Raw genomic sequence first — 24,061 nt, 5'->3', positions numbered from 1 at the left:
CAGATGTGATTAAAGTGAAAAATATATTCATTTTTACAAGCCCATCAATGGAATTTTACATTTGGTTCCTTTGATGCAGGGTCCATCCAGTAGCTACAATTTTGTAGAGACAAGTACTGGAGGCAGATTGAACAGGCATAATATGCAGATTCAACAGTTGGGCCCTGACACAGTGACAGAGTTGTCTACTTTCCACTTAGCAGGTGAAAACCAAACACAAGACTTACATAGTAAGATCATTCTAGACCATCCAAGAGGCTATAGCAGGCAGCTTCATAAGTGTATTGTGACACATTCCTCTGGGCATGCTATCTTTGATGGTAACGTGAAGGTTAACAGGTGAGCACACATAAATTCTATTTTTTTCTAATTTATTGTCATGTTATGGGAAGTTATTAAATGTCAAGTCAGTTTTATATTTGTTATGGTTACTAGTTGTATTCACTGCTGACATGAATCTCGAGTCTTCCTGTTAAATAGGAGGAAATGGAGAGCTTGTTAAACTGCATATGAAACCTTAAAGATGTATTTAGATCTTTTGATGTTATACTTGTTGTCTTTGATAAATACTGAGAAGTACTTAATGGAAATATCATTACTTTTTCATCCTCATTTCCTTGGATGGTTTTAAGATATGAAGATTGTTCAGATTGCAAGTGTCATGGCAAAATAATTGATAGTGTTGATTCTAATCTGTCTCTGTGTGCATAGTTAGAAAGCTTCCTGACACAAGGCTTTAAACGGTTGCACAAATAACTGCAGTTCATTTCAGTTAAGACGTTAAGGTATGAGGAATAATTTATTCACTTAAATCTGCACAGAACTTGCACCTGACCACATACCAGTTATGGACACGTAAACTCGACTATTCACATTTGGTAAATTTATCCATCATTCATCTGCTCCTGCTATCCCCTTGATTAAATAATTCACAATAATTTAATTTATTATTGATTATTCTTCAATTTCTTAGCAAACTCCCCAAGACATTTTTAAAGTAATTTACCTGTTCAACTATATCCTATAGCCCACTTCATCTATTAAATGAAATAAATGCTCTTATTTATTTGATTTAATTTATTTTTCTCTTTTATCTCCAAATGGAACTGAAATTAATTTTTGATTCCCCACTCATTTTCCCTCCAAATGTCCCATCCTTCTACTTTTCCCACTTGTCTCCCAATCCATTCCTATCTGCTTAATCACCCTTCTAATCATTTGCACATTCCTAGGGATAAGGAAGGGGTCAACATTTGCCATAAATGGCCTCAAAACTTGCCCGATCAACCTTAATAATTTCCACATTTGAGAAGGCAATCCACATGGTCCTCTCCCAAGTTGTCATAATCAAGGAATTTTAAATTTCTTTTATTCCATTTTCCCATGCAATTAGAGTACGAGGACAAGAAATTTTATGGCAAGATCTTGCCCATTCCTTGGGGGTACATGTCCCAGTCACCTCCTTCTTTGCATCCTTTCCCATGTTGCCACTTGGCAATCTCTCATGTCTTGAGGGAACCAATTGATCCTCCACCATTGATCTCCATCTTGAAATAACAACCTTCATTTCGTCCTCTTTTCATTCATATGATCAGACAGCCATTTTTCACATATCATGTGCATTTTGTTCCCAAGAGCATTATTATGCTGTCGGAATACACATTGAATCTAATATTGCTAGGCAAAACTCCACAAGGAGGTCAGCATATTCCGTTTTCAATGGATTTCATGTTGTTTTGATCTCTTTTCTATCATAATCTCGAGTGTTGTTTTATTTTGTGATTTGGGATGATTAATGCTATTTCAATTCCGTTGAAACACATTTCACTGCACGCACCATCTAAACTTATTGGGACCTTGGCTCAGCAGGAATAGAATCCCAGTGGGCACTACAATACTCCTAGCCTACCAATAAACCATGGCTCTATTAAATAATAACTTTCTCCTATTTTATGTGATGTGTTATTGGGACCCAACTTAGCAGTTCTGGGTCAATTTTTATCCACCTATATTTCATGAGTAGTGGGTGCTAGAGAACTCCTTACCTTCCAATAAACCTTAACCCTCTCAACTTCCTCCAATTTTCTAAGATGTATTATTGGGATTCAGCTCTGCAGTTTTTGGTCAATCCTATCAACCAATATTTCATGAGTAGTGCTCCAGAAGAACCCATCTTTTATAAGCATGGATGGTGTACTTAGCATTCATTACATTTAGGTGATGCATTAGAGTTCCTTGGGACGTCACCCATCATGGTACTTATTTTAAATGTCTAACCATGGGGTTTTCCCCAAGTTCATCTCCTCTTACTATAAAATTTTAGTGAATGGGACAGGCCAGTAAAATATAATATTAATCTAGTTTACAAAGGTATTTGTTATCTACAATTACATTGTTTCTTCATCACGAGTGAACTTTCCTAGAATAATTTATTTTATCTATCTTTATACAAGTTTAGCTTCAGAGATTGCTAATACATTGTTCCGTAGCACATTACCTTTAATACTCGTAATTCTACATCAAGTTCTTATATAATTGGAAATGACTAAAATTTGTATTTCTCTTACACTCTATTCAGTTTCTTGTAAATTAATGAGCAAAATTTGTATCATAGAATTTATGTTGGAAACCATTTTATCTTATTTTTAATTCTGGGTCGTATCAATTAGCTTATATTTGTCATTTTATCAAGATTTAACTTCAACGTTTTTATGTCAAAATGGTTGACCTATATTTTGGGAGTAGTGGTGATCACTAACCAATCTTTCATGAGCAAGAAAAATCTTTGCACTTGTTGCATCTCGGTGGTAATCATAGGGGTGTAGTATCAAGACTTTCTAGAAGGTCATCCCATCTTGGTACTATTCCAACTCAGGCATGGAGTTTGTCCAAGATCAAGCTCACTTAGCTTCTTACTTTCTCTGTAAAACCTTTGGGAAGTGCTGTACTTCCATTCACTACAAAGCCCCTTAAACTAATGTAATGACAACTCATATTTTGAGATTCAAGTTTTACCTATGCTCCATGGGGGTTTGTCCCCAACCTTTGAACTCCTGTCTCTAACTCCAATGGCATATTGGATATGGTAGAAGGCAGGGGGGCTTCTCTTGACCATCACCAAAAAGGAGGGAAGTTCTGAAATGTTTTAGAAATGCGTTGCACTAACAAGGAATAGTGTGGGGATGTTTTGCTATTCGTGAGGTTGGGGATTTTTGAGATGTCCCTTGATTGGCTCGGGGATGGCTATGTTGTTCGACAAAAGGGGTAGTTAGACAGTTACCGGTGTGGACACGGTTGTGTTGTTTCATTGGCACCATTTTGGACATTATAAATGTCGTGAACACTTATGTATTTGGGTATCATTGTCATTGTATGAAATATCATTGTTGTGTATGGAAAGCATTTGATAAATGAATGATATTTTGCATTGATTATATGTTTCTTTCCTATTCACCTCTAGGCTGAACATTTGGCGCCGTTGCTAGTTTGAATTCGGAAGTAGTATGGAAGGACAAAGATAAATGGGAAGAATAGTACAAGACAGCCAAAAGACAAATGAGGACGGTGAAACATAAATTTTTGAAGGAGAGCATAGGGCAGCACAAAACTTTCACATCCTGTACCGTGTATGCCTTGAAACTTTCGTACGGAGAGAAGCCGTGGAAAACGAGGATACGACAAACAATGTGTGGGATGCTATGCACGCAAGCCCAACCACGAACATATTTTTAGATCAACTTCCCTGTTTAATTGCACAAGCCTACGCGGCAAAGAATAGACGTTGGGAGGAAGTAGAACGCGAGGAATGCCGTAAGGAGATCCTCAAGAAATTCTATGAGGAGAGAGACGCACGGTGTTAGAAAACTGAACCATGAGCTGTTGCACCATGGTGTCAAGGGCACTCAAAAAGTTTGTAATTGTTGTCGCATAAGTCGACACATTATGTATACAGTGTAAATAAATAAAAGAATGTTCTGTTTTGTTTTGTTTTATAATTATATATGTCAAATGCCCAATCTTTTAAATAAGAATAGGAATTTGAGGGAAGTTTTCGACGAATTACAAACTGTGTGGCGAAGCCAAACAACGGCGGAGAATAAGACAGCTTGCCGGGGAACAGACTGAGGGGCAGCCGGAGGAATCACCTAGTGTGGTGGTCGTAGTGGGGTTCACAAGAACCAACGAAGGGTGCCACACTTCACCAGAATGGCGGGGACGGAGCAACGAGGAGTTGCTCGAGGAAACATGACATAGTTTAGCAGTGCTTGAGGAGACAAAGAAGCAATTTTTATATTCATCACGTACACCACTATGAGAGGGAACCTATGGAGAAGTAGGAGATGCGGTGAGGCCAACAGAAGACACTAGGGCAAAAGGAAGTGCCAGAGCGGCACTGCACGGTGGTCAGAGTAACCCGTCGGGACCAACTTTGAATAGTTCAGCGACATGATCTAGTGGTAATCAAAGGGCAAGAAGCACAATGTCTCAAAAGAAAAAACTCTCGAAGTTCATGAGCAACGAGAAGGAAGATCCCGTGCAGCATTGCTGTACGTGTGAAACAATATGGACCGCCAACTCGGTCATAGATGTGGATGAATGGTTGAATTGGTTTCCAGCCAGCCTATGGGGAGTGGCGGTGGATTGGTTCTCTGACATGGACAAGGCAAAGATCTCTACATGGGATGATCTAAAAAAAGAATACCAAGCAGAATTTTGACTGCTTTGGGATAACGACGAGGTTGTAGCGGAAATCTACAACTGTAAATAGGGAAAGGACACTATTCGAGCCTACAATCGAAGGCTCAAAGATCTTCTTAGTCGGATGGGTACTCAACCTACAGATGAACTAAAGAAATGCTAGTTTGTAGAAGGCCTTGGTGGGGCATTGAGAAGGAAAATGAAGATAGTTCCGCCCACATCATACATAGATGCATATGATTGTGCCTTAAATCTAGAAAGTGAGAGCAAAATAGCAAAGAAGAAGAAGAAGAAGAAGAAGAAGTAAATCTTTATCCTCTTCCGAGAGTGATGAATCCTTTGATGAGGGAAGTAGTGTAGACAACAAAGAGGCAAGAAAGTGCAAGCACTCCAAAATGACAGAGCGGATGAGAAAGGAATTCAAATCCATGATGGGAACTGGTGGCCGCATGGAGGAAGGAGAAATCTAGTGTACGAATTGCAAAGAGAAAGGTCATTCAAAGGGAGTGTGCCCCAAAAAGGAATGTGTGATATCTACTAAGTCCTTGGTCATTCTACAAAGGAATGCTCGTTCAACATGAAGACAAGAAGCCAACATATACTGTTCACACAGGAACAACCATACACTTCTGGCACAAACAATGAGACCCAGGGCAACAATAATGCTACATTTGTCGGCTACCGGAACAACCGCCGAGGACGGGGCAGGAATGACAATAGGAATCAGACACAATATGATTCCAAGGGAAGGCCCATAATCCAATGCTGGGCATGTAACCAATGGGGGCCACTTTGCGAAAGAGTGTCCGAAGAACAACACTCCGCAAAAATTATGTCGATGGTGTGGTCCAAGGGACCACGAAGATGCTAACTGCTCGAAACAAGCAAACCTCATTAACATTGACGAGGAAAAAGTTCTGGTTGTCACTCGCAGCCAGGCTAAGCAGGCCACCTATATTGACCCCCGCACAAAGAAGCAAAGGCTGTGGGAGGCATGGGAAGACGTAGAAAGGGCAATGAAGGCTACGGAGGATATGAAGGATACTATTCCTCGGCGATCGAAGGGAGAGAACAACCTGATCAATCAAATTCTGCAAATGGAAGTGCTCGTTAAAGTTCAAAACCTATTACAAGTGGTATTGCAACTAAGGACAACATTATTGAATGCTGACGCAAACCTGTCGGAGACGAAGGAACAACCAATGGTATTAAGAGGGTCGGCGACAGATCCCATGTTGCTGATAGTAAGCAACGACCATCATCCGGTGGTGGTTGAGATGGGAATCCTCGGAACCATCCTGACGGACACCATTGTGGATGGTGGGTTTGGGTTGAATGTTCTTTTGAGGAGGTATGGAAGAAATTGGGAAAGCCTACCCTATGTCCGTCCACATTCAACCTACTCGATGCCGACCAGTAAGGGATAAAGCCCTTAGGGACCTTGGTGGCTCAACAAGTAACTATTGGGATGTAACCATTTGTGTTGGATTTCGTAGTGATTCCATTGAAGAAAAAGGGATATGGCGCCATTCTTGGAAGAGGATGGCTGGTGGCCGCAAAAGTAAATCACAACTGGAAGAAGAATATCTTGTCAATGGAAAGTGGAGGGTGGAAGTTTGCTATTGATCTTCGAACTCAAATGGTAAGTGAAGAAATGGCATCGTCGTCGGAGTCTGAGTCAAACAGAGAGTATCGGATAGATGAGGGAAGAATGGATCCAAACGACGAAGGCGCTTTAGAATTGGAGGAGTGTTCAAGAGACGAGACCAGTACACTGAATGTACTTTTTCATTGGCAGATGGAAGGCTGAACTCTTCCATACGTACATGCTTGGCATTGAGGAGCCTGAAGATGAGAAAGAGGTATTCCCACTACAGTTTGGGGAATACAGACAAGGAAACGCGGAGATCAATGAGAGTCCTGCCCATTGCTTTGCAGGAAAAGAGATAAGATATGAAGAGCTGTCCGTAGAGGCTACTAATCTTGGTGTTGCAGAGAATTCGAGGAACATACTCGTGGGAGACGATTGGAACTCGGTAATGAAGGCCGCGGCATTCAAAATCTTTTTGGAGTACAAAGATGTATTTGCGTAGACTTAGAAGGATTTAAAAGGAGTCCTGCCGGAGATGTGTGTCCACTGCATACAGTTGTTACTCGGAGCCATACTTGTGTGAAAGCGCTTGTATAGAATGAACAAAAACTACGCAACCCGCGTAAATGAGGAAATACAACGAATGTTGGAAGTCAACATAATATTCAAAGTTCAAACAAGTGATTGGGTGTCACCAATTGTGATATCGCTGAAGAAGGACAGGATCCAAATTCGGATATGTGTGGACTTCTGGTGCCTCAACGTGGTCACAATAAAAGATCCCTTCCCAATTCCATTCACCGACACGATTTTGGAAGAAGTGGCCAGACATGAGATGTATTCCTTCATGGATGGATTCTCTGGCTATAACCATATCTCAATTGCTGAGGAAGACAAACTGAAAACTACTTTTGTGGTGGAGGATGGAGTGTATACGTACAACCGAATGCCCTTTAGATTGTGTAACACACTTGCCACATTTCAGAGGATCATTTTGCACATATTTGACAAAATGTTGATGGGCAACTTTCGCGCATTTTTGGATGATTGGTCCATTTTCAGTGGACAAGATAACCACTTGAAGGCACTTTAGGAATGTATGGAGAGGTCTTGACGGGCAAGGCTGGCATTGAATCCAAAGAAATGTTGGTTCATGGTTCCTCAAGGAAAACTACTTGGGCACATTGTTTACAAGACTGGATTAAAGACCGACCCTGATAAAGGGTGATAGTGGAAATGGAAGCCCCGATGGAGGTATCTAGAGTCAAGTCTTTTCTCAGGCACATTGGGTACTATAGACGGTTTATAAAGAACTATGCCCGAATTGCTCTGCCCCTGGACAATTTGACACAGAAAGGAGAACCATACATCTAGACTTCCGAATAGGAGACCGCCTTCACATAATTGAAGAATAGATTGTTGGGGGCACCCATATTGGCATATCCAAATTGGGATAGGGAGTTCCACGTCCACGTGGACGCTTCAAACTTCGCCATAGGTGCAACGTTGGTGCAGACTGGTGATCATGGCCTCGATCACCTCGTGTATTTCGCAAGTCGGCTACTGTCAAAAGCCGAGAGGAATTATAACACTACTGAAAGGGAGACTCTCGAGATGGTGTACTCGGTACAAAAGTTCAGACATTACCTATTGGCTACACCATTTACCTTTTATGTGGATCATTGGGCGATGATGTACCTAGTGAACAAACCAATCATCCAAGGTAGAATTAGCAGATGGTTGTTGCTACTACAGGAATTCACCTTCACCATCATTGTGTGACTCGAGAAGAGTCATATGCCAACCAGCTCTCCCGAATCAAGTTCGGGGAGCCGCCAAAAGGGGTCAATGATGATTTTTCGGATGCACACTTATTCAGAATCTGCGAGTATCTATAGGCGAGTATCTATCAATGTCTCAATTTCTAAGAGAGATGCTGCCAGGCGAATGATGGAAGCTAGTTTAAGGAGCCAGACTTTTCAACTAATAACTGGTCTTCTCTATAAGATGGGTCCTAATCAAGTACTACGGCGATGTGTAATGGAAGAAGTGCAAAGTGTTCTAAGGGAAGCACATGAAGGTTCAACAGGTGGCCACATAGGACTCGACACAGCAGCACAAAAGGTTCTGCTTGCTAGGTTATGGTGGCCCACACTTTACAATGATGCACACGAATGGGTGTTGAGCTGTGATTCATGCCAGAGAGCCGACAAACCACTCAAGAGAGACTTCATGCCATTAAACTCGTCCCACGCCCAAGAGTTGTTTGAATGTTGGGGACTAGACTTCGTTGGTCCACTGAAGGCGAGTAGGGCCCGACGCTACCAATGCATAGTGGTAACTATGGAGTATTTAACAAAGTGGGTAGAGGCATGGGCACTACCCCAATCAGTATGACTAAGTTCTTGTATGAACAAATCATCACACGGTATGGCATACCTATTCAGTTGACAAGTGACAAAGGGGGTCACTTTGTCAATCACGTGATCAGATTATTGACAACGAAATTCAAGATCTTTCATTTGTTGTCAAGTCGCTACTACTCACGAGCCAATGGTTAGGCGGAAGCCACAAATAAAATTTTGGTGGCCATTATATATAAATCATGTGGCGTCAAATAGGTAGACTGGGAGGAAAAGTTGCCTTTGGCACTGTGGGCCTATTGTACTACTTTTAAAGTCACAATTGGACAAATGCTGTTCTAGCTGATGTTTGGCCAAGAAGCCGTGATACTAGCCGAATTTATGGTCCCAAGCCTGCAAATTGCTATTGACAATAGACTCGGAGATATGGAGAGTTTAGGAGAATGCCTATATCCATAGTTGGAAAACTCGCCAAATGCAAAAACTTGCCAAGCCCCCAAAAAGTTTAATCGGGAAAAACTCGGCGATTTAAAAAAAAAAACTCAGGAACCTAAAAAACCGCTGAAATTTAATTAAAAATACATTTATTTTGCAAAATTTAATGAGAAGATGCATCTAATAAGTTAATTAAAGACAATACAAAAGAAAGAAACAAAGTTTAGATATATATAAATGCATAATGCGTACAAAATTGCATTCTCATGCAGAATGCTCATGGTATGAAGCAAAATAGTAAATTACTAAATAGTTTCAATTTGTCAAACTAGAAGTAAATACTTAAAGTCTAAATACATCAATACAATGTCAATCACATCTTCCTCTTTCCACTTGCACTAGCAGGAAAGCGAGGGGGTCTAGTCCTAGAAGAAGTGCCCCGCACTGGGATAGGGCGTGAGCTGCGTGACTGTGAACTTTGTGGCTGTGCCTCCTTGCTCGACATCCCTACTGACTGGCTCGACGTCCTAGAAGAGGATGCATCTCCTCCTAATGGTAATGCCTGATCCTCGCCTGAATCATCATCATCCTCGTCCTCATCCTCAATGTCATCCATAGTGAACTGAAAATCAGTGTTAGCCTCCCCCCCCATGGCCTGCCTCTCCAAATCAGCGATCTCATCTGGTGTAAACAATGGACTTGGCTCCTGTGCTGTCCAATCAGAATAAGGATCTATCTCATCTAGATCGAGTGGACCAGGTAGTTCTAAGAGCTGTGCTTTTTTAATGCGCAACTTAAGATTATAGTGCACATAAACAAGGTTATTAAGCCGTTTTTGAGTCATTCTGTTTCTTTTCTTTGTATGGATGGACTCAAATAAGCTCCAATTGCGCTCACAATGGGATGAGCTACAAGGTTGGGATAGGAATCTGAGAGCAAATTTCCTTAAATTGGGGGTATTGCCACCCCAACTTGCCCACCAAGCATCTGCAAAACAAAATTAAAAAAGTTATAAAGCAATAAAAAAAAAAATCAGAAGCACAACTTATCAATTAGCAAAAGTTTTAAAGTTTGACGCTTTACCTGGTGCTTGAGTAGATCTTGCTCTCTTTGCTAACATAGAAGAGAACAAAGGACCCCCTGATTCCACATAGATTTGTTGTTCGGTCACAATAAGGTCTCTCTCCTCTTCACTTAATATCATTCTCTCAATGCATTTAGAGAGACCTTCCATGACCTCTCCATTAGGATCTGAGTAGGAATCATCAGCCCTAAAACAAATAGAAAATGATATCAAGTCTTACTACACAACCTTAAAAAGTAAAGTAAAATAAAGACTTATTAAAATCCCAACTTCAAGGACAATCAATTATCATAGTACCTGAATTTGGGATTGAGGAAGTAGCCTGCTGCATGAATAGGTTGGTGGAACATATTGTTCCACTTCCTATCAATTATTTCCCAAATGGGGTCAAATCTGAGATTGTCCCCATGATAGTAACTTCTAACAGCCTCTTTCGCCCTATGCATGGCCTCATAAAGACCTCCCATTGGGGATTGCTGCCCATCACATGTGCGCAAGACTAGAACCAGGGGCAGAGACATCTACATTTGAAATTTGAAAAATACAAATTAGTTAATAACATAGTAAGTTATGAATTGATAATGAAACTTGAATAAACTAAAAATATAATGAAGTTACCTCCACAATCTCCTTAGCCTTTGCAAAAAAGCTATCATCAAAGACTATTTGTGCCACAGCCTCTCCTTCGGGCTTCTTTGAGTAAGGTGAAGCAACCCAATCAGCACACACAAACATTTGCTTCAAAGCCAATATGTGGTCAAGAATACTTTGCAACGTCAAGAAGACTGTTGCAAACTTTGTTATAGCAGGTCTCATCAAATCTTTGCCTTTAGTGGCTTTTCTCATCAAACTGAGAACTCATGGGTGATTATAGATATATTTCATGACTCGCCTAGCATCTTCCACAACTGGACTCACCCAATCAAGTTTTCCTATGTCCTCCAAAAGAAGGTCAAGGACATGTGCTGCACAAGGTGACCAAAAAAGTGTGGGATGCCTCTCTTCGAAGATTTTACCTAAAAGATTAGCAAAAAATCAATAATTAGTAACAAACTTTCCATATTTAGTATTTACAAATTACATCAAATCTAAATTGAATAATACCATAGCATTACATTCATGATTCATATTGATTCAAATATAAAAAATTAAATCTACCTGCTGCCACATATAATGCTGCATTATCTGTGATTATTTGCACCACATTCTCTATTCCCACCTCCATGACAACATTCTCCAACATTAAAGCCAATGTGGCTGCATTTTTCACTTTGTTGGAGGCATCGACAGATTTCCAAAACACCACATCATCTTTGCAAGCAATCAAAAAGTTCTACTTCTTCCATTTGTCCACCCATCAGATAAAATGGTGCAGCCATACTTCTTCCACTCTTTCGTTTGGTCTTCTATCAACAGTGTTGCCCTACCAACCGCTTTGTCAAGTAACCTACAAAATTTAGGTGTAATATTAAATAAAGTGTAAGTGTTAGTAAAAAATTAGGAAATAAGTTATAACAACTAAGATTTAAAACATAACAATGAACTAAGGTGAATCACAATTATTTACAATTACTAAATAGTAAAATACTAACCTTCCACTCATATCCTTGCGATTAGGCGGCTTGTACCCTTTGCCTGATATTGTCATTGCATTCACCATATTGACCCAATAGGAACTATCAGCGGCATTCAATGAGATATTGTTGAAAAACCAAAAATCAGCTGCTGCAATATCAGTTTGCTCATGCACCTCCTTAAACCATGCAGTGCCCTCTAATGATGGTTGTGCTCCAAGTGTGTTCCTGGGCACAAAATAACCACCTATCCCTGATGGGGATCCAGATGGTGATGATGAAGAAGTAGGAGATGTAGAAGAAGTGGAACCGGTAAAAGAGAAATTTTGTTTGCAGATCCGTGGGCCACGAAGAGATCCTAGAATGTTCTCAAGTGCTTCTTCTTCCTCTTGCATATCAAAAGGAGCTCCTTCAGATTCAGCTATGGCTGCCCTCATAGCTAATTTTGCCCTCTCCCTATTCAATTTTTTCTCTTCAGCAGCTGCAAGTAGGGCATTGATGAATCTTTTTTCTTCGTCAGTTACCTTGAGACAAGGATTTGAGTCATGTTTCTTTATGCCTGCAAGGTGATATTTGAGGTGGTTTATGCCTACAGAAATAATTCTCTCACAGGGAATGCATATCACCTTCCCAATATCATTTGGACTTGGAGCTTCATAGGCATACCGCGATGCCTTATCTCTTGCATTTTTAGGCCGAGTGCCTATATATCCAGATGGGCATGGTGTTTGTGGCCACTCTTCTTGCGGGTTTGTCATTTTTTTAATGGTTGACCGCTGCCCTACACATAAATATATAGAAAAATGAATAAACAAAGTTAGAACTTAGAAGCTAGAGTTTCAAATGATTCAAACTTCAAACTTCAACCATATCCTTAGCAAACAACAAACTTCAACCATATCCTTAGAAGCTAGGGTTTCAAATGATTCAAAATGATTTTAAATGATTTGAAAACATTTACAAACAATAACAAAAACAAAAGAACATTTGTTATAAAACTATAAAAAGTTTTCAAACTATGATAAGATGAACATACCTGAAAAGAAATTTGTCTTCTAAAATCGGTTAGAATCCTCTATAATCCACTCAAATTTGCCTTGAATCACTTGCAATCAGCCAAGAATGCCTCCAAACCTTCTTCTCTTCACTCCTCAAGGCTCTAAACAATGCAAATACAACAAAGAATGAGAAAAAACACACTCACTACCGCTTTAATCTGTCACAAGCCGTGTTCACCAGTAAATCGCGAGTTTTTCATAAAAACTCGCTGAGTTTTTGCCGATTACTCGCCGAATACTCGGCGAGTTTTTACCAGACTGCTGAGTTTTTAAATTGGCGAGTTAACTGGTGAAAAACTCGTTGAGCTAGGAAACTCGGCGAGTTTTCCATCTATGCCTATATCACTTCAACAAATTGGATGGGCGTAGATTAACAGCGCAATGGGCGACAGATGTGGCCTAGACCCATCAAAGGTATGGCATGACAAACATTTGAAAAGAACAAGGTTTCGGCCAAGCCAACTAGTGCTTTGGTACAACGGCCGCAATGAGATAAAACTAGGGAAATTCAAGGTTAAATGGCTTGGACCATATAAAGTGAGAGAAGTAGGTGATAATGAATCCATAAAACTATGGACTCTTGACGGGTGAGAAATCCTTGACCCTATCAACAGGTCTAAACTTAAAATTTATTGTGAACGACAAGGGAAAATGGGTGGTAATATCGGACGGGAAGAATTTAAAAAAAACAAAAAAAACTAACAAGTAGAAATGGGTGGTAATACCCGATGGGAAGAAGAAAAAAAAAGTAAAAAAAATTATTTAAAAAAAAAAAAAAGAAAAGAAAAAACTAGCGGATTAAGTGTCCCAAAGACACATGTGGCCGTGGACACTTGTGTCCCGTGGACCCATGTGGCCATGGACACTAAGTGTCCCACGGACACATGTTGCTGCAGACACTTGTGTCCCACGGACATGTGTGGCCGCAGACAAAAGTGTTCGGCGAGTTGAACTTAAATACATGCCACGGAGGTTATAAATATATGATTTGGGAAGTTTCTATTTTTAATTGCCAAGGTTAATCAGCAGCATGAAGTAAAGCCATGGGGTGGGGGGGAACGAAGAAGTCTACAAAGAGTCTACAAAGAAGTCTACGCTGAGGATAGAGAGAGGCAGCCCGCAGAAGCAATATTAGTGATAGTATACAGGAAGAGCATCCGCAGGAAGTCATACAAGGAGTATCCCCCGAGGGAGAAATACAAGGATAAAAGAAACTTGGAAGGAAAGAGAAGAGAAATCTGCTGAAAAGGGTTGGCCGTAGGAAAAACTATAAGCCGCCAGGAAGAAGGAAGTATTTTGCGGAGATTGGCAAGGACACAAAGGGCTGAAGTAAGTTGCTGAAAAAAAGAAGAAGAGGAAGCAAACCCTAACTGTTTCTTTTGGTTACATTAAAAGACAAAACAAGAGACCGTTACAATGGAGTTTGCAGGGAAAAGAAAGTAGTGGAAAAATCAGTTGAAGGCAAATATGGAAAAGAATGCCAGAGTGTTGGCTTCTGAAGTCCGAGTTGCAGGGCTGACAGCTTCCAACAACAAGAAATAGAAGGTGAAGGCTGACCTGTCACACCTCACAGTTCAATTTGAAGGGTTGAATGGTAGTGAGTGCCGAAAATGGTGGCAAGAGATTGTAGATACAGATTTAATCAAACGAATTTTGATACGAGCGTAAGTACATTGGGCAATACAACTCTCGGTATTTTCTTTTCGGTTGTTTGAATCAATCTTAAGAACTACGATAGAAATGTATAACAAGAACAATAACACAAGTACATTTTTTTACAAGAAGCACTGTATGATAGTCTCTTTCAAACTGCGAGATTTCAGTAGGGTTTTTGGCATTCTTGGCCAAGGAGGTCGCAAAGTGGAGACCAAGAATCACAAGTTGACGCAAGAACACAAGGAATATTGGGTAAAATTGGTGGGCCACGATCTTACACCAGAGGAAATGGAATTTGTGGTGAAAGGTGCCAAGAGTCGAGGACTATGGAGAGATTTCATTCGAGAGGGCCATTGGAGATGTATTATGGATGTAATTAAAAGCAGGTTGATGGGGGCAAGTAGGGCCTCAGATATCACCTTGCCTCATATTACATTCATGAACGACATCATGAATAGTACTGTGTATGATTGTGCCATGGTCCTTGCCGACAAGATGGAGGAGTTTATGACATTATAACATTGGACATTTTTCATGCCACATCATGCCATCGACTTATTTTTGGAAGCAAGCCTTCATCAAGTTCCATAGACGACTTTGAAGTTCCACCGAGGGGTAAGTTGACGCCAGGAGAACCTCCAGCATTCTACTGGAGGCATTTAGATACGGGTGGAATCGCGGCCGGTTAGGAGAAGCTATTGCAAGGGTTGGAAGCATACGGGGACATAGACAGTGGAAGGGAGGAAACCATAGAGAGCAGTGGAGCCAATTCCGAGGAAGAGAGTACCTCGATAGAAGTTGGGAGTGAGCAGTTCGAGAGTTCACATTTTTTACCCCTCCCCAGTTGCCTACTTTGGCACACTTGACAGCCACTACCTTGCTTATTCCTCCATTTGGCCAGAGGCATGCGTCAATTATCATGACTCCACCAACGGCCATGACAGATGTTACGACTGCCGACATATGTTATGACTCCACAGAATGTTTCACTAGATCTAGTTGTACCAGTAGTGCCAGCAACAGAGATAGTAGAGATGCACGCGCCAAAGCTCGAATCTTGATGTGATTGGCTGTGACATTGTGGTCACTATATCTTCATCTTTGTTGGCCGAGGCACAGCCAGCACAACCAGTTGAGAGCATTGAGACGACACAGACAACACAACCTGAGAAGGTTGTGGTGATGGACAGAGCTAGTGCATTCCTGTGACAACAATTCTCACTCATTCCTGCAGAGGTCAGTCCCTTCATTCAGTCCCGGAAGCATGGAGAGGTATACCCAGGAGTAGCTGCCATATTAGAGCCATAGGAGGTGGGAGTACCACAGTCCGAGGATGTCCTCGGAGAGGAGGTGGTGACATCGAATGTGGACGTGGCTACCATAGGAGAGGCAAAGATGGATACCTATAAGGAGTGGAATATTGACAATGTGGGAAAAGAGGATTATGGGTTAGATGAAGATAGATGCAAGGCATACATCAGAGTTATGGAGGTTGTGATGGAGAGAGGACGCATCGTTGCATATTAGGCTTTGACTCATAGGATGGAGTTACATTTGATCCGAGTCCATATTCGGGGGGTTTGTCTTGAGCATTTTCACTCCTGCTTTGAGGCCAGGGGATGGCCAATTGTGGAAACACTAGAGATGTTGGCTACTTGGGCTATAGAGCCTAAGTTGGGACCCTGCAACATTCCTATGGAGAAGTTGGTACATGAGATAGTGGGGGCATATAAAGGCATCTACTATGCTCATAGACATGCAGAGGCAAATAGGGCATCAGAAAGGATTGCAACTGAGAGGTCTATGATAATTGAGAGGGAAACTAGAGAGAAGTTAGTTGCTAAATTGGTTAGCTAGCAGACAGCATGGGCAGTTGAGCGTGCAACGCTCTTGCGAGATAAGGAGAAGGCCGAACAAAGAGTATAGGCATCCGAACAAGAATTGCAGACAGCTAAGGCCCAGGCCATGGACGCAACACTTCTCTTGAAGGAGGCAGTGGAGGTTAACACATGGACGCAGAAGGAATTACGCATCCGCACTGATCAAGTTTATGAGTTGCGTTGACAGCAGAGCACTTCAAGGACGCAACCTCCTCCCTAGTCTATATTGTTTCTATGTTTGTATGTTTGTTGTCTCCTACTTTTGTTAGTTTTGAGTCACTAGGAGATGACTTTTCTTTTTTGGGGGAATTATGTTGTCTAGCAAAAGGGGTAGTTAGATAGTTATCGGTGCAGACACGGTTGTGTTGTTTCATTGGCACCGTTTCAGACATTATAAATGTCGTCAACACTTATGTATTTGGGCATCATTATCATTGTATGAAATATCATTGTTGTGTACGGAAAGCATTTGATAAATGAATGGTATTTTGCATTGGTTATATGTTTCTTTCCTGTTCACCTACGGGTTGAACAGGCTAAGCATCCCTGATATCAAGGCAACTTTTTAATATTTTTTTACATCACTGCAATTTGCAAAATGTTAATGATCAAGAGTAGCTAAGAAAAAAAATAGAGAAGGTGGTCCCCTTGTTTAGAACCATTGACCCTCCTAGAATCAGCAAAACTGCTACCCAGAAACCATCACGGATGACTACAACTTGATGTTGGAAAACAAAATTGTCCTTCCCTGGAAACAAAGATACATCGAGAATAGTTGCAGAACTCTCCAAACAATTGTAGACGAGCAAAATGCCCCAAGTGTAGTGAAAAATACTATGATTCAAGGAGTACAAAGCATTGTTTTATCTAGAGAAAAATGGTCAAAACCCTAAAATAATATCCTATGCAAACTTCATGTACTCCAAAAACTAGAAACAATTTTTGAGGAGAAAAATCAACCAAAATCAAACATGATATATGAGGTGAAAAATCAATTTAACCAAACAAAAAATGTAATATATGGATCAAAGAGTATGAAACTCCATTTTGAGGAAATATAGGAAAACCCAATGGAATTTTTGCAAGGTAAAAAATTATGAAAACCCTTTGCCACTTTCTTGTCCATATGTTTGAAAAAAGAGCATAGACTTGAAATCGCAAATATTACTGCTAACTTCCAAAAACTCGCAATTACAACTTAGAATAAGAAATCTTAATTACGTTTCTCACAGTTTTTTTTCAGCTACAAATTACGAAAATACTAATTTCTAGAAAATGTTCCAGAACAAAAGAGGCTATATAAAAAATTTGCCAATTTTTATAAAACCTCATCGACCTGCACTGATACCATGAAATTGGAGGCTATTGGCCGCAAGATGGAGAAACAAGATATGGTATTTATTACGTTGAAAAGATGGCTTTGATCCTACGAGCACTTCATAGAGACACTCAATACCACTTCTACTAGTGTTGCCCGAACATTCTCTGATCTCTACAACAAGCTTTTACAACAAGATAGATGGAAGCAATAGTTTGGAAGTCCTGCTAGTTCATCCTCTTCAGAATAGGTGACCTTTGTGACTAAAGCGTCATATGAGCATAAAGATAAACCTCAATCCACCAACAGAAAGGGTCAGGTAAGCCTCTAGCTTCTTCAATGAAGAAGAGTGTTTAGTGTAATTAATCTCAGCAATATGGTCACCTTAAGGTAGGTTGTAGAAAATAGTTAGCTGGCACACTCTCTGTCAAAAAGGTTATCAGAAGAAGGGCCCAAGCTGCTACACAATCTGATCAAAAGGAGCCTAAGTCCTATGCGGTCACGGCAACATGCCCATCAGATCATGACGCATCCTTAGCTTGGTACATTGACTTTGGTGCCTCTTGGCATTTCATACATCATTGGGATTGGTTCATAGAGTTCATACCTTTCTTTGATTCGGTTGTTTTTGGAGGAGAGGAAATGTACAAATTTCTTTTTGTGGGAGGGATTTGACATTTCTCAGTGTGTACTTTTTTCCTAGCACTAAGCTAAATCTATTGTCAATCAGTTAGATTATGCTTAGTTATCCTTAGTTGGATGTTGTTTTTAGTGCGCACTAGTGTACTGTTGTTGATCGAGAGTCTCATACTACAATTGCAATTGGTCTTGAGGATCATAGTCTCTACAGACTCATTTATACACGTGATTCTTCTGAGCAGACCATGGCAGCCAAATTTTTTCCATCAATAATCTTTGTCACCAACGGTATGGGCATTTGATATCTATTGTCTCTCTCGGTGTGAGATAGTCTTGTTGATGGCTTACTTGCGATTCCGACACAAATGATGGAGTGTGCGGAGAATGTCAGGTTGGGAAGCATCATCAAACTCCGTTTTCAAATGGTGATGCTTGGAGGGCATCCAAGCACTTGCAATTGGTACATGCAGATGTTTGTGGGTCCATGAACACTCCATTGGTCATAGGTTGCCGATACTTTATTCTCCTTGTTGATGATTTCAGGAGGAAGATGTGGGGTATTTCCCTCAACATAAATTATATGTTTTTAGAAGTCCAAGGCCTTCGTGGAAAAAGAGTTTGGTTGTTAGATTATCACTCTTAGGTCTGACAATGGTGGAGAATTTTGTTAATCTCAGTTCTTTGACTTTTGTACATCACATGGGATTAAGCTTTAGTTTGCTACCCCTTGCACCCCACAACAAAACAATGTTGTTGAGTGTAGGAATCATACAATCACTAAGATGACTCAACTGATGTTGGAGCATCGCAATGCTTCAAGGAAGTTTTGTCCTAAAGCTGTCTTTACATTTGTTCATCTTTTGAATTAGTCTCTCACACAAGTTGTTAAGAAGATGACTCCAAAGGAAGCTTGGTCTAGACGGAAGCCCAAATTTGGTCATCTAAAGGTTTTTGGCTATACAACATATGTTTGGATTCCAGATGCCCAACGCACCAAACTGGACTCCAAAACTCAAAGATTGATGTTCACAAGATACAATGATAGACATAAGGCGACGATGTGGTGTTTGATGACAACCAAGGTCCATTTCAACTTTCTCTTGGGGACCAACCTCCATAGGCTATAAAGACGGATGCTTGTCTTCTATTTAGTTTTCCTGGTTGGAGGGATTCAATTGGCATTGTGCCACTAGCTCCTTTGTAGGATATTCAAGTTCCACATCTAGTGATTCGAGGGCCTATTGATTCTATTACAATAGATGTTGGTCCTACTAATCTCAGGCCTAAGTGGTGGGCCAAGACCATTGGTGCTCTTCATGATGATGAGTTAGTTGAGGGCAGATCTTCGTGAAATAAGAGCAACATGCCATAGTCAGTTTCGTTCTTATGGCCAATATTCACAGTTTTTTTTGAGCCCTACAACTAATTAAAGGCTAAGGGTATAGTGTTTAGTGTAATTACTGTCACCAGTATGGTCACCTGAAGGTAGATTGCAAGAAGCAGTTGGCCGCAGTGTAGTATTCACAGAAAGGGTCTTAGTGGAAGGCCAAGATGCTATGCATTTTGATCAAGAGAAGCCTACCTTCTATGTGTTCATGACATGCCCATCAGATCCTGACACATGTTCATCTTGGTACATGGACTCTAGTCCATCTCAGCATTTCACACATCGTCGAAATTAGTTCATAGAGTTCACACCTTTCTATGATTCAATTGTTTTTGGAGAGGAGTATATAATTGTCAATGAAGGAAATTATTGTTATTTTTGTAGGTTAATTACAATCTAATTTTATTATTTTAGTATTTTTTCCAGCATGTTCCGCTTTCCCAGTTGTGCACCTTTTGCCTAGAATTCCGAGTCTTCACTAGGTTGACTAACAACCTCCATTTTTGTGATGGCATCTTTGACTAACATTATGTTGGAAGACAGTTAATGGTTTATTGGCCGTGGGTACAACCCCTAGAAACAACACATAGTGATGAGATTTGAATATAATTGCCTTAGAAAGAATTGTTTTGGGTATAGATTCACATCCTACGATTGTGTAGATAGATTAGGTTTAATGGGATGAATGTAATCGTGAAGTTGTTATGCTGATCAAACTTTCAGTTACAGATGATCAAGTCCCTCTGATGCCTTTCGGTAAAATAGCTAAAAAAATCTGGGACATCTTACAAATCATTCTGCAGTTTTTATCGCTACAAGACATGTATTGTCTTCTGCAGGGTAGTTGATAGAATGGTCATTAAGGGTTCATTTGGTTCGTGGAATTTTAAAAACTTGGATTTCTACAAACCTTGGTTTAGCCAAATCAAGGTTTTGCAAATCTTCATTCCAATTTTTGGGATTTTACTTGAACCGTTTGTTTCACTCGGAAGATGCATGTGAAGACACATTTTTATGTGTAAGCTTGGAGTTGAAGGCAATTTTCAAAAAGTAGTCCAATCTATTGTTTTTACACTCCTTAAAAAACATAACCAGGTTTTGATTTTCAATTCCTACTTGCTAGTAAGAAGTTGGAAAACCTGGTTTTGAGGCAAAATTGGAAGTCTGGTATGCTAATTCCGTTTTGCCAATTTTGAAACAAACACAAAAAATTTCAAATCTGGATTTTAAAAAAGCCAATTCCTGTCATCTTCTAGGAACCAAACGGACCCTAATAGTTTTAATATTTTAAGTATCTCACTATATTTATCGTAGTTCTAGTTAATGACCATTTAGGCTTTCTTTCTAGTTTTTTTCAGTCTTTTTTTACTAGGCTATGTAAACTATATTTAAGAGTTCATTGTTAATGCAATTATTATTCTGGTTTCTTCTATTCATGTGGTTTTTGCAATTTCACAAAAACTGTTACATTTTTAGCTACGAATCTGAAACATGGTATATTTATTGCTGTTGGATGACTACCAGAGCTGTTGTCATGACATATTTATTGCTGCTATACTGCTGTCACTTTATTAATTTTGGCGTTTATGAGTTGAACTCATAAAAATTGCTCTCTAATATATGTATCAATGTATGTATGCATGTATACTGCTGCCCTCTCTGCAATCTCCAAAAAATGGCCTATAAACTGCTGTTCCTGAAATGCATCTTCTCCCATCCAACGATCCATGTATCCGAAATACTACAAGAAGATGTGAAGTTTCAATATTCTTTAATCAAATGTCCTCAGAACTGTTATATCTTATTCTGGCTACTTGACAAGTCTCATGAAATTTCATGATACTACAGGTTTAAAATTGACCTAAGTTACCGATGCTGGTTCTGATGCTGATGCAGGTGCAGGATTCTGATGCATGAAAGTTTTTTTGGGGGGGTTTTGGATGCGTTTGTATGCGTATATATATATATATATATATATATAAATGCAACGAAATGCAATAAATATGCAAAAATAAACCATTCCATGTCATGATACTTTACCATTGATAGTAGATGCTTGCTATGATTGAATTCTTCAAAGCAATCAATCAATAGGTCTGACTTTAATAAATTATATCAGTCTTTCAAATACCAATCAAAATAAAAGAGTTATGATTCTCAAAATCAGTACCGTCATCTCGCTCAGAACAATTTCAGAATTGCAATACAAAACTTCAGCACTTCTATATTGTGTGATAAAAAATAGGGCTCACCCAAAAATACTGTTACATCAAAAATAATTGAAGAACTGCGCATAAACTCTCAGAGCCGAATGTATAATCTCTCTCAAAGAGACTATCAATGAAAAACATGTATAAATGATAAATCTCAATGGCAGAGAAAGAGATATTGCTTTGCAGCTAAAGGGTTGCCCTTCTACTTCAAGCAACGATGGTTACAAAGACACATGGCAAGGAATAGAATACTAACTGTTAACTATATAAATATTAAAGAGGATCATCGATGAGAGCATGAGAACCATTAACTTCATAAAACACACTGCCAGAAAATCCAAAATATTCGCTTGGTGCTTGTAAAATAACAATATCAACAAATTTAGACTGCTAACAGTAATCTATTATCACAGGGCTCCTACAAACTAATTGCAAATTTATTGAAAATAGATCTGATAGATAGTATTGTTAACATAATTGAAGGTCCCTTCGAAACCTGTTATACCTTTGATCAAAAACATTAAAAAAACCTAAATCAAAATAGACGTTCATGGGATCAAGGATATTTTAGTTGTTCATTCTAAATAATTATATTTAATGGGTTCTGTCAGTACTTTATTGATGCGGTAATAATGTACTTATGGCTTATATTAACTGCTGTGACTGTAAATTTAGTTTTTAAAGTAACACTTTATCTTCTATTCCGTTCATTTTATTTCTGTAGTTATTTCTTTTCTACATGTGCAATTGTTATGCACAAGAGAATATATGGACATTTTATAGTTACGACTGTATATTATATTCATATTTTTTTGATCTATTTAATTTGCTCGCAGGAAAGTTTTCCACCTAATCCGAATGTATATGTGAACTTTTTTCTCATAATTTTTTTTTTCTTGTAAAGTACTACAGTTAATTGTAGATTTGTTTTTTTAATGCTAATTAATTTTACCGTCTTTCAATATTTCCTTCCAATATGGCGGGATGGTCTTTAAAATACATGATGAAGAGCTGTTTTACAATGCTCCACTTTTCCTTTTTCCTCTTTTTGCAGATCTTATCAGTTGTTAAATGTTTTTTTTTTAATCTGCATACAATGTATGTTTTCCTTTTAGATGAGGTTCAAGGGGGAATAATGGACAAGGCATGTAAGGCAGTCCTGTGACAATTGTCTGTGCTTTCTTATGGCAGGTATGCACAACTTACTGATGCTGGTCAACTCAGCCGATGTTTGCTTATGGCACCTCGGGCTACCGTGAATGTGAAGCCCAATTTACAGATTATAGCTGATGATGTTAAATGCTCTCATGGGGCTGCAATAAGTGATCTTGATGAGGATCAGATTTTCTATTTTCTAGCACGTGGAGTTGATGCACAAACAGCCAGGAATGCACTTGTATTTTCATTTGGGGCAGAAGTGATGGAGCGCATTCTAGACAAAGATCTACGGAGGAGGGTTGAAAATGATGTTAGAGAGTTACTATCTGCAGAGGGAGCGATTCGTTGAACTCTTTCCAGTTTATTATGGATGGTGGCTGAAGTCTTGACAACATAGTTGATTCTTGTTCTGTTTTGAAATGGATAAATATAGTACTAGAGATACGTAGTTCTCTGGTAATAGATTTCAATAAGTACCTATGAGTTATGAAATTTTGAAGAAGCCTTTTTTTAGTTATGCTTTGATAATTTATAGACCGATTTATTGCAGATTATTTATTCTTTTTGTAACAATTTGAAGGAAACAATCCACATGATTTCAGTTTGATTTTTGTGAATGGTCATGGGTAATATTGATCTCAACGAAGCTTCAAAACATGGTCTACCGACTATGAAGCTTTATGTACACGTGTGCTTATCAATGATCACCTATGTTGGCTGGCATTGAAGGACAAGAATTTGGCAAACACCATGGGCTGTCAACTCTTATGCTTATTGTTTAGTTATGATATTCTCTTCTGTGTATCTGATGAGTTGATTTCTCATTTTAGATATCCTAAGCCAACATTGTGGTATTGTTTGGCCTTGCTAATATCACTTAATCACAGCTCCAAAATATGAGAATAAAAGGATTACAATGCAATTAAATTGAAGAGTCCAGATTTAAAAAAAATTCATGCTGTAAATTATGAATTATCTTAGGCAGTTCCATGGGAGAGGCTTGGGCT

General features: G+C 39.4%; 1 protein-coding gene across 1 annotated transcript in view; it reads left to right on the top strand.

Annotated features, from left to right (window-relative positions):
* ABCI7 (non-intrinsic ABC protein 6) overlaps positions 1 to 23,858 on the top strand; it is a 39,537-nt gene extending 15,679 nt beyond the window's left edge. The window contains exons 2-3 of the mRNA XM_089818668.1: positions 80 to 339; positions 23,088 to 23,858. Of these exons, the coding sequence (XP_089674794.1) occupies positions 80 to 339; positions 23,088 to 23,403 (576 nt within the window). The 3' untranslated portion in view covers positions 23,404 to 23,858. The remainder of the gene's footprint in view (positions 1 to 79; positions 340 to 23,087) is intronic.
* The last annotated feature ends 203 nt before the right edge of the window (positions 23,859 to 24,061 follow it).

Source organism: Cupressus sempervirens, chromosome 3 (assembly GCF_028749045.1).
Source record: "Cupressus sempervirens isolate cs-2001-9-10 chromosome 3, ASM2874904v1, whole genome shotgun sequence".
Lineage (NCBI taxonomy): Eukaryota > Viridiplantae > Streptophyta > Pinopsida > Cupressales > Cupressaceae > Cupressus > Cupressus sempervirens.
Note: the sequence above shows the minus strand (reverse complement) of the source record. Positions and strands in the feature narration are given on the sequence as shown.